Source organism: Physcomitrium patens, chromosome 21 (assembly GCF_059467195.1).
Source record: "Physcomitrium patens ecotype Gransden chromosome 21, ASM5946719v1, whole genome shotgun sequence".
In the NCBI taxonomy this organism is placed as follows: domain Eukaryota; kingdom Viridiplantae; phylum Streptophyta; class Bryopsida; order Funariales; family Funariaceae; genus Physcomitrium; species Physcomitrium patens.
This window is the reverse complement of record NC_143430.1, coordinates 5,593,090-5,604,917: the sequence shown is the minus strand read 5'-3', so window position 1 is coordinate 5,604,917 and position 11,828 is coordinate 5,593,090. Positions and strand designations below refer to the sequence as shown.

Here is an 11,828-nt window from a genome sequence, read left to right as displayed (position 1 = left end):
TCTCCAATATAATTTGATACCACATAAATTATTTTTTTAAGTTTTTAAATTTTATGAAATAAAATTATTTCATTCAACTAACGATGAAACATAGAATTTAAAATGAATTATAAAATTGAAATAAAATAACAACTCATATTCAATTGTAAAATGAATAATTGTTTTATGATTGAAAGTAAGTTTATACACTTACATGCAATTTTTAACATTGATTATTTTGATATTGTACAATGAATTATCATTTATAATTCAATCTACATTCAAATTCACTTCTTTCAAGAATCATATAGTTTTTTTTGTTAAGTTAATATTTATTTTGTTAGTTGTTTATTTATAATACATATTTTTATTATGTATGTTGTTATTTTTTACTTGGTTCAAGTATTAAAATAATAATTTCTATCTTAATTAATATCATCCTTTCCGAGAAAAATTATTATTTATTAGAGGTTATTAATTATCAAAGGTAGCACATTGAAAGCATGATGGAAATCATCCTTACCAAGACTTTCTGATCTGCATTGTTCACTTTTGTCTACATGGCCACATGGCCTACTCTTGTTCAATCATGTATAGCTATTTGGCCTTTCCAAATATATGGACTTGCCTTTCCCAATCACATGTAGCCACATGGTCTATGTTAATTATCTTTCTTAATTATTAAATATCAATCAATTATCAGAAATCAAAGGTTGTTAATTATGCACCGTAGACAAATTCAATTTCCAAAATTTTGATTAACTATTGGAAGCTATCAGTTTTCAGAAGATTAATTATGAATAAATACATTATACATAATTTTTTTTTTTTTTTTTTTTTTTCTCTATTTTGTTTGAAACCTTTGTAGATCTAGATCTTCAAACATTTAATTTTAATTATTTATTGTTTATTACATTTTTAACATTAGAAAATACCCACATTAAATTGAGGCAATTTTTAATTCTTCAACAAAAAGTAATGAATAGTACCCTAAATTAGTTATTTATTTACAAATATTGTAATATAGTTCTACAATTTTTATTTTCTTACAAAAAGAAAAAGAAAGGTATAAATATGTTACTCAAGTTATGATAAAAATATAAGTTTCCACTATAATCTTGTGAACTCAATCAAAAGTTAAGAGTTGTAGTTATTTGTAAAATGTAAAAAAATCATCAACATAACAAATCTGATGGCAATAGCGTGTTCTACATGTTCAGATAATATATGAATACTACAGAAGTTGACTTGGATTTTGTACATGATTGTGTGCCGATTCGTCAAATTATAGAGAACTTTCCGTATAATGGCATCAAAAGATGTAACTTCGCTTTAGAAATGAATTATATTTTTGAAAAGTAATTTAGAAAAATATATAATCATCTTCCTTATTCTTTATTGAATACAGTATTCAGGGAATTGCATTGGGTTTGCTAAATTGAGTTAATTTACATGATTTTTTCGTCTAGTACAAATCGAACAATTTGTCTGAAGAAATTGAAGTGAATAAGGAAAAATCTACTTCGACATCAGACATGTTATCAAACCCAAAATCCAAAACATTTGACAGTTGAGAAGCTAGTTTGAGTCATTTGCTCTGTCCAACAAATTATAAAAAGAAAACTAATTACAATGAAATTTGACGATTGATCAAATACTAAAATCTGTTCTTCAAAGAGTGTCAAAATTCGCCTCTTACAATCGACATACACAGATTTGTAACATCGAATGCCCGCCCCTTATTCCAATATGAAATTCATACAATACATTCGGTTCGTTAAAATACAAGTACGTATTGGAAATGTAGTGGTGATACCTTGATTGTTGGTAGAAGCCAATGTTGGAGTAAGATACTCCGATCATAGAAATCTCCTAAGGGTTTTCTGAAATACTTCACATGAGCATCTATGGAAAAAGCAAGAGCTGTACACACAGTAAGCCCTTTGCAGAGAACAATCTCCACACCCTAATTCAACTCAGCCTCTAGCGTCGAGAATTGCTTCATTGAAGACCCATTTCAATGACGACGAAAACCCAAAGCTCGGGCACACTCCACAACAACAACAACGGACCAAACAAAATCTTTATGGCAAGAATAGAATTTACCAAGGAAGCAGCCACCAGCAACTGTCAAAGTTGATATGAAAGAGTGAATCAACTGGCATTTACTGGCCGTTTTCCGAAGGGAGGAAAGGAGAGACGATCCGACGCACGAGCTTGAAACTAAAGCGTGGTGAGCAAATTCACCAACGATCATCGCAATTGTAGTTCGAAAACACAAACAAGAGAATCTCCGAAACCGCCTCTCAAGCACGAACGAAGACGCCCAGAAACATCTTTCAAAAGAGAGACCTACATAACAGAATTGCGAGAGATAAGGCGCAGGGTCGGCATAACTAATCAAAATTCAGCCCCTCGAGGTTCGAAAAACGACGAGCGGCAAGGCTGCGGGCTTTGCCCTAACCCTAAAACCCATGAATTTTGTCGCCGTCTTGAAATCTATCATAAGGGTACTTATAAAAATCTTTGCCCTGGTAAAAATAACAAAATCTCAGCGAATGGTGAGTTTAGTCTCATCTCTGTGAAGATGGGGATTCTAGAATACAGTTTTGGGAGTATTTTGTGGTGTCCAAAGCATCAGCTGAAATTAGTCATGGTGGTATGCATTGAAAGTATTGAGTTTGTGTATGAGTTTTCTTTTTTTCATATTGAGAAAAACATAACTTTCTAGAATATGATAGGAATATTTTATTTGCAAAAGGAGTTTCACATGATGTTTCGTGTCCTATTAGAGGCATAATGTTTTGCTAATTTTCATCACAAGCTTGGTAAGCTGTTTTTTTCTATACTGTATGTTGAAATTAAAAATATACTTTTTTTACAAACTGAAACATAATAATTCTCATATAAAGATGATTCAAATAAATGTTATTATGGCCATAAATATAATGTCACATCACATTTTATATTTAAAAAATTGTTTTATTTTTGGGTATTTTAATATCTTTTCATTGTATATTTTGAAACTTGATAGTATCATTTACCATTTAAAGAATGGGTATACATGTTTTTTATAATGAATTTATAGTTTTGGTTCATGTGTATCTTAGTTGATATATCTAGTAAGATTGAATGGAACTTTAGAAAAATCCAGTTAAAATTGGACCTGAAATTACTCTAATAGTTTGCAAAATGTAATGTATTAATTAAAGGCCATAGCCAATCAATCTTAATATCTATTTCAGAATCACTTTTATCGTTAGAAATGTCTTTTAAACCCTCATTAAAACAAGATGAAAAAAACTTGCTTTGCAAAAATAAATTAGGTTAGATTTATGCTTAAATTCATACTTGTAGAAAACAACTGATGTACTTTCTAAACAATATAGTAGTCATGTATGTTTAATGTGGCTCATCTAATACCAAAGTATACAATAACTTTGAAATAATTTTGACTTGCACTTTGTTTAGTGTAATAAAATACAACAACTTGGTTAAACCATCGGTTTTATTGATTTTGGTCGTAAAGTTGTTTATAAGGCTCAATAAAATGTTCTACAACAAATATATATCTTGCTTGTTTCTAATAATATGTTACCATTGTTGAGTGTTCAACACATGATATTATTGAGTGTGCAACAATAAAGAGAAATATTCTGAAAGCATTAACAAAAATAAACCATTGCATTCATATGAAAAATACACATAAAATCTGATTTGACAAAAAGTGATATCTTCATTTATTGATTCAACATTTGTTATATTTCAAAAACAATTAGACAAGCTTTGGGCATACTACTTGAGTGGTGTTAAGCATACATCAGTATATACTGTTTGTCCAAGACTTTATTTAATGTTGTTGCATATACTCAGCAATATGTGTATAGATAGATTGCTATTTTCTTTGGAGTTAAAATTTATGAATAGTAACAAGATATTTTTTTAATAAACCATATTTTCTAATGTATTATTTTACAAGACTCAATTAAAGATGAGCATTAATTATGAACAATATAAACAACCAAATGATTTTTGTGATACTTAAAAACTTAAAAGGTACAACATTATTAGTTATTAAAGGTTTTGAAAATTATGTTTTAACAAAAATTAACTCTTTGCATAATACATATTAAAGTACATGCATAAATTTGCAATATATATATATATATGTATATATTTCAAAACACCTTCAGTTAAATATTAATTATTGATAAAAATAATCTTTAGAATCTTGAAAGTCTTAAAATATATATAGGGTGCTGTTTTGTAAAATCTGTTAACAACCTACATGTCTGTAAACATGCAAAATATGATAAAAGCATTTAAGATAAATTTTGGAAATAACTCAATACATTTTTAAATATATTTTATATTTCAAGATGAATATATATATACAAAAAATATTTTCCAAACATCTTATTTTGCAATTAATGACTTTAATTCTTTTTGTTTTTGCTGTCGATATTATGCTTGATATCATATAATATAAACCATATCAAGCGTTCTGGTATCTGATTAATTACAATTAAATGGATACATCAGCGTCAGTCATATCATGAATCAAAAAATAAGTTCTATGTTTTTGTGACCCTAAAGAGTTCCGGTAAACTCGTGCTAAAGATCAAATCTGGAATCTTAAGTACACCTCTCCACGTACAGATGTGTACACTGGTTCGTATTCATACGTCTCTTCACTTTTGCCAAAAAAATACTCTATCAACTGTATCAATGAACAATGTTTTTCATTATTTAAATCTATTAAGCACATTTAATTGCGTTTTTAACTATATCTAGAAGCTTTCATTACACCCTAATAAATTTAATGACATCATGAATTTTCTCATTAAAATTTATCCATGCAATCACAAGTTATAATTGCATTATTTTCGGTGATAATGACTGGAATTATCACTCATTGAATACGTCATCCAACGAAACGTGAGTTCATCTTCGAATCTGTTCGTCCATACGACCGTTCTGCCGTCTGTCCATCCGTTCTCCGTCCGGATTATGTCCTTTCGTTCATCCGTGCAGGATTTCGTTCATTTTTTCGTTCGTCCGCTCGTCCGGAAGTCGTGAAGGTTGGTGGTCAGAAATTGACGCAAGAATGGAAGTCCAGCTGAGGAAGGAGAACGACAGCATTGAGACTCGGAGTCCGTCCGTAAACGCGTTGCGTGTTGGGCCATTCTCGTCCAGGACTTTGCCTATTGAAGCCATTCGTCTTCTCGCTGTGGGACAAAATGGGACGGCTTTAGGATAGGGCACGGCCATGGATGGTCAACTTTGCCAGCTAAGCCCCAATTCTCCCACCTTTCTTCTCTCTTCGCATTTTCTACATTCGAAATTTTAGATTCTTTCCTTTGAGGAGTTTCTCCGAGACTTCTTCATTTTTTTGAAAAGATTTTTGTGTATTTTTAGAAGCTTTTAATTTATTCTTTTGGGTTGAGGTGAGAAATTGAGTAATATTAACAGATTATTCTTTGATAGAAAACAAGTTTATTCACACCTCTTGTATTGTGAGTAAATTCCTTGAAAGTTACACATGCATTGTATTGGTTGAGAATGACATCATGTTGTAATTTTGTAAATTTTCTGTATTAAAACTTGTGAATTTTCAGACAGATGTAATTTTTATCTCTACATGACACAGACCAGTGGTCTATTTGGGTTTACAAACCCATCACACAGTCTGTATATAGATTTTGTTGTATATGGGAAAACACGTGTTTGTGTGTGTTTATGTTTTTAAGCACATGTGCACATGCTTGCAAAAAGTTCACCTTTTGACCATCCGAAAAGGTGGTTGCATTAGCACAACCACAATAGATGATTTCTTGTTTCAGCAATGGAATTTGAACAACCCCTTACTTCAAATTGTTTAGTAAAATCCAAAACTACATATAAAATAATAATAATGATAAAATTATACAATCATGGGTTTCTCAATTGAAACAATTCAAAGCTCCTATGACACAATGTTCAGGGGGTAAGATGGTCAAAGCACCCATGGAAACAGTCAAACAAATGAAAAATTCAAAAGCATGAAGGATAGGTCTCTACAAAGTTCAAATGGAGATGCATTTGAATGAACTAGGCAATACCCTTTTTACAAGTGCACTACGAAACTTGTAAAGTATAGCTGCAATCAACCGAAGCCAAGTATTCAGATTCCAAACTAATAATAGTAAAAATAATAATCATAAATATAATAAAAAATCGAAAACTGGTGGTGTGAACGGAGTCATACGGGGCACTGTGGGCGGAGAGCGCGGTAATAAGAGGATACCGCGGTAGTAGGGAGACCGCGGCCACTGATGATGACTTCGTCTCTACATGTAAAAGCCCGAGCAGACGCCACATGCGTCACACATGCATACGATGGCAAGAGCTCTGCCATCCCCGGACGGGTTGTCGGACACAACCCAGCCCAGCCCGGCCAAGTTCGACCGGGCGGGGTCGAGTCCAGCCAGGGCCCAGATGCACCGACCCACCCACTCATCCACCCACCCAAGCACTGACCCGGCCCGTTGTGGGCAAAAGCCCTAGCGTGCTACAGTCAAAGTTGGTCAGCCGGGCGGGGGTGGAGGGGGGCAGCGGGGAGGAAGAAATAAATAAATCGAAGACTTAATTTTGAAATCCAGTTATCGGGTAGTGAATCGCGAGAGCTAGTTGGTTCGGCGGTCCGGTTGGGCAGAGTTGGGAAAAAGAAGATTAGAGGATCTACGCGTTTTCGCTCTGACTGCGCCACCCGACATCGCCGCCCCTGCCTCCGTCCTCGCCGCGCCGCTCTTGGGTATCCCTCGCTCCCTTGATTCCTCGCTCGCTCGTGATCCCTCGATCCCTTGATTCCTCGCTCGCTCTTGATCCCTCGATCCCTTCCTCCCCGGCCTTGCATCACCCCGCCTCCACTCTCCGTTTCGGTCTTTTTGTTTTTGGCCTCGCCGGTGATTCTCCCGCTCTCGGCCAACTTCGCATGTCTGTCTGAGCTGGACGTCGTCTCTGCGTTAGGTGTGAAATTGAACCGTGTCGAGTTCGATTAGCTGGCGTCGGAGTGTGCAGTGGGGCACACTGCTGAATTGAGGTTGGTCAGGCAGTTTCAGGCTTTGTTAACTCCGATATGTGAGTTGGTTTGTTAGTGTGTGCGTAATTTGGAGTGTGGTTTGAGGGGAATTTTGCACATTGTGGGTTAGTGTAGCCCAGAGAGTGTGGAATCGGGAGGTGTTGTTGAGTTGCGGAGTGGAATTCGGTAGCGTGACTGGGTTTTTTGAGTTTGTTGAGGTGAATTGGGGTGGCAGAGCAGCTGGGAGTGACTAAATTCTCAGTCGGGGTTTCCAGATCTGGTCGTGTTTTCGGGTTGGACCAGTTTTTAGAGCGAGAGTTTGACCCTCGAGAGGGGTGAGATCTAGTCTTGTAGAGAGCGGCGGGAGTGTGGGCACTCTTTAAGGATCAATTGTGGCTCTGTAGCCGTTGTGGAGCTCCAACCTTACTACGATCTTTTGCTCTGTTGAAACAATTCCAGTTGGAAAACCTCCGAGTCGTACAGTGCGCATAATTGTCTTGAAGAACCTTTCGCAGTGGCAATCAGTGTGTGTGCATCGACCATTTATGCCTCTGGCGATCTGGGTGTTGCATCTCGGAAGCTGGCTTCGTGTGCCAGGGGGGTGTCTAAGAGTCGCGAAAGGCGGCTTGCAATTTGATCTTCAAAGGGGTAATTGTGGAGGTCCCAAGTCAATGCTGGCCCTTGTGCTGGAAGGGTGCAATTGGCGGGCGGCAAATAGAGACACCTACTTGCGTTAGATAGTGTTTCAGATCTCGGCATTAGAAACTTGTGAAGCAATCAGAAGAGCCAGTGCTTGCTTTTTGAGCATTACCGACATTTTCGGAGATTTTAAGTGGTGGTTTAGAGTAGAAGATCCACTGTCACAAAGGTGTTTGGCAATTGGGTCGAATCCTGATCTGCAGAGTTGTAGCTGTAATTTCCTGTAGAAGGAAGCTCAGAGCTGGAATGCATCTTTGCGGTTCGCTTTTGATACATGAAGGTTCTCTCGGGAGTCAAGTGCGTAATTGGTAGTGTAGTCGGGATTGATGTCTGAATTTCGGCTATCAGCGCCTTCATCAAACAGTAGCCTGACCAGACATCGCACATGAATACCGTATTACATCTGGTGGTCAATTCGAATCTGGAACCTTGAGCCATCTCGGACTAGCTTTTGTAGATCGTGAGAAGGTTTGAGCATTGATTTTCAGTCATGGTGGGTTACGACTTGTCCACACTGCCCCAAAAGCCAGCTTGGTTGGAGTCTCTCTTGGGCGAAAAGTTCTTCGTTCCATGCGCTAAGCACGGCGCGTTGAAAAAGAACGAGCGAAATGTGTTCTGCGTGGACTGCAATGCGGGCGTGTGTCAGCATTGCGTCCCTGCTCACCAGAGTCATTGCATTCTGCAGATTAGGCGTTATGTATACCACGATGTAATCCGACTGCAAGACATCCAGCGTCTGCTGGACTGCTCCTCTGTTCAGACCTACATAATCAACAGCGCGCGAGTGGTGTTTCTGAACCAGAGACCACAGCCGCGGCCCTCCAAGGGAATGGGCAACGCTTGTGGAACCTGCGATAGAAGTCTGCAAGATTTGTATGCGTATTGTTCGGTGGCATGCAAGGTGGACGCCGTGATCAGCAGTGGGGGGGAACTGTCGAGCCTTCTGCCGGGTGATGGCAGCAAGCCGTACTCGTTCTTCACTTGCTCTCCATCTCGGACTTCGAAGCACGAACTTGAGGGTGAGCTTCTCACGGATTCCCCGTTCGATGTGTCTCCGACACACACATCTTCAGCTTCAACAGGCAGCGAGGGAGCGGGTTTTGGTGGAGTGGTATCAACGGCTTCGACTCTTCTGTTGCCCAAGAAAGTGCGGAGTGGGCGTGTTTCGGTGATGGCCACGTCGCCAAAGTCTGTAATATTTCCAGTGTCTGTGAGGAGAAGGAAAGGGACTCCTCACAGATCTCCATTTTGCTAGGAAGATGCTCTTTTAGAGAGCTTGGTTGGATTCTTCGTCCTCCATCCCACACATTTTTTTTGGGTATCGCTTAGTCGCTTACCTTGTAGTTGTTATTGGCTTCCCCCTTCCTGGGGAGAGTTTCATCGACAAAAGCTTCACGTCGTGTCTTACGACTTATTGGAGTAGCTGAAGCGGACTGTTTTCCTTAGTCCGGTCGAGGGTTAGTCTTACACTGTGGTTGGAAGGAACGGTTCAATTCTTTTATGACTGCTAGCTCGGAAATATACCTTAACAGTTTACGAACTTTTGGAGACATACGGGGAGACGAGGCAATCAGACGCCTCGATAACCCAACTCAGCCTGATTTGAAAGGTCTATAATTGTGGTGTTTTGGTTTAAGTTTTTTTTCTTTAATTCTTCCGTGTGCGTTAGGCACCTATAGTAGTAGGTCGGACGTCCCTTGACAGGACTTGCTCGAGAAGATAAGCCGATGGCCAGAGTTTGGGCTTGAATGGAGTAGAACTCCGATTTGAAAAGAGAGGACTACAGTCAGGAGGGGACGTGACATTAGTTGTTGGTCTGTAATTACAGACAACGCACAGAGAAATTTGTTCATGTAGGAGTAGCGTCAAGCAGATCTTGCTTGTTGTAGTTCTATTTGTTTCGAGAATTGGAATTTGCATGCTAGCAGACATGCTAATTGGTCGTGCTGATCTTTAATTTGAGTGCCAGTTTGCTGTTCAATGCATGAATCTATTCTCTCTGTTTTACGAGAAGATTTTGTTGTTCCGAAGCATTGTTCTAGTTACAGACATTTTTTTTCCTACGGAGAATTGTCCGCTGAGTGCGTGAGCTGCTCCTCAAAGTGCACATAGCAGTGTTTTTCTGAAGTTACTTCACTCTCGTGCGTATCCGATGTTTGTTCAAGTCGCCGATGCTCTATTGTTCAACTCAAGATGCCGACCCAAGCTTAAGCTTGAGTTCAGGATTTTGGTGCCTATGGTGTTTCTCCCAGGGAGATCCTTCTTTCCTGGGTCTAAACTGAACTTTGTGTGGCACTTTACATTGTTTTTGGTTCCTTCATGTTTTAACCAGTTTACATGGGCTATTGCGCACGCAGCCTAGGATCAAGGTCTTTACTAGCCCCTAGCTTTAGTGAAGTTGGGTTTGCGAAAGCGCAAAACTTGGGACTCGTTGCTTAGTTTTTTCAGAAAGTATAGAAGCTCTTGTTGCGCCATATTTGTCCCGTGTTCTTTTTGTTGTGTTCACTTTGGTTAATGCTGTGATGATTTTTTATTTGCTGTTGTCAGATGTTACTGTTGGCCATAAACCTTGGAACCGAATCTATATTTTCAAATTGGTTTAAATTCAATTTTTATTACTTGGGTGTGCAGGCATTTGTTTGTGTACGAGAAGTTGGGACTAAATTACTTATCCTCTGTTGGGCAGGTTTTGGAGATTCTCATCATCGTTCACGACTCTCGTAGAGTCGAAAAACTCATCGCAATTTTTGGATTCCTTCACTCTTGGATAACTTGTCTCCGTCTTTTGAAGTTTGTTTCAGTACTAGCTCATGGTCCTGCTAGTCTTCATATAGGCACTTATTTCCAGCACTCTGATAGTGGGTTCTCTTCATTATTGACAATCCTTTAGCTCCCCTGTCCATTTAAGGTTCCTTCACCACAGTGTGCACTGTCAAAGGTCGTCCTGTGCACAGTAAGAATCGTCAACACCGAGTTCTGAGGAAGTCTAGCAAGCACTTGTCGATGTGAACTGCACCGACAAGGGGTCTCTAGTATTTTCTTCTTGGGTTAAAAGAAAAAGAAAAAGAAAACAGAAGATAATCGTCGGCCTCATTCTACAGCTCGAATATCGTACCTTCGGGTGCTACAATTGGAGAAAGCTTTCGAAGAGATTCAAAGGGGAAATTCGGTTCATCCCTGTTGGAATCCTCCGCAAAAACCGGAGTTCCGAGCTTTGTTTACTCCAGAAAATACAGGGGCTCACTGGTTGGATTTTGTGCGATTGCAGGAACAGCTTCGGTGTATTCCTGGCATCAAACTGGAAAGTCTGCAGAATATGCTGAATGCCTCCCTCTACAAGGCAATGGACGTTTTCCTATCTTTATATCACAACCCCAAAATACTGAACGGCCTTCTCATCAATTCTCAAAAACAACACAATTCTCTACGTTTCTATTGTTCACGTTTTCCATTGCAAGACTCAAATCTAAAACCATTCACAATTCTCAACGAAAAGACGACCACGAGTCAAATGACCGTCATTCCACACTTGGATTGTAACATACCAAGCACGAAAGCCTGAATCCGCAGCAGGAAACCTAAATGGCCACCCTAAACTCAAATTACATGCTCTGCACATCAATGAATCTACGTCACAACATGAAGACTCTTCCAATTGAATGGGGACATTCGCCGATTCTGAGAGTTCTTGATTCCAACAGCATTTGATCCTCGTCCAAGTCTCCGAAAGCGGCTAAAGCTTCTGACGATGTTTGGTGGGTGTGCATGTCGACCAGACAAGCACACGGCACGGAAACCCTAAAAGTGCTGACTTGCTGCGGTGTGAACACGTGCCTTTTCTCAACACCTTAAGTACTTAGGACTAGGGAAAATGAAGGAAAGTTATTTGTGAGGGTGCAAGGGAGTTTTGGTGAGTTGGGGGTTTGGAGTTGTCCTTTGCGAAGTGTTTACAAGAGTCATGAGCCAAAGTTTTTGAGGATGGATGAAAAAATAACTTAGGCTTTGCTATAAAAGTGCAATTTAGCTTTCGGGGAATGTTAAATAGACCCATGCTTTTACTAAATTGACCCACCCTTGAGGATATGAAGAA

The 11,828-nt window shown here is 38.7% G+C and overlaps 1 protein-coding gene and 1 long non-coding RNA gene across 2 annotated transcripts; one reads left to right on the top strand and one right to left on the bottom strand.

Annotated features, from left to right (window-relative positions):
• Positions 1-6,634: 6,634 nt before the first annotated feature.
• On the top strand, positions 6,635-9,719 carry LOC112274294 (protein RGF1 INDUCIBLE TRANSCRIPTION FACTOR 1). Its single transcript, XM_024503643.3, has one exon. It carries the CDS (start codon positions 8,229-8,231, stop codon positions 8,991-8,993), a length of 765 nt encoding a protein of 254 aa, XP_024359411.1. The 5' UTR covers positions 6,635-8,228; the 3' UTR covers positions 8,994-9,719.
• A 628-nt stretch (positions 9,720-10,347) lies between these two features.
• On the bottom strand, positions 10,348-11,476 carry LOC149986732 (uncharacterized). Its single transcript, XR_016499631.1, has 2 exons — positions 10,854-11,476; positions 10,348-10,682 (listed from the first exon to the last, which is right to left on the bottom strand). It is a non-coding gene; the product is annotated as an uncharacterized LOC149986732 (long non-coding RNA).
• Between the last annotated feature and the right edge of the window lie 352 nt (positions 11,477-11,828).

Excerpts from the sequence above, each read along its gene's own strand:
- LOC112274294 (XM_024503643.3), top strand. The coding sequence starts at position 8,229 with ATGGTGGGTTACGACTTGTCCACACTGCCCCAAAAGCCAGCTTGGTTG.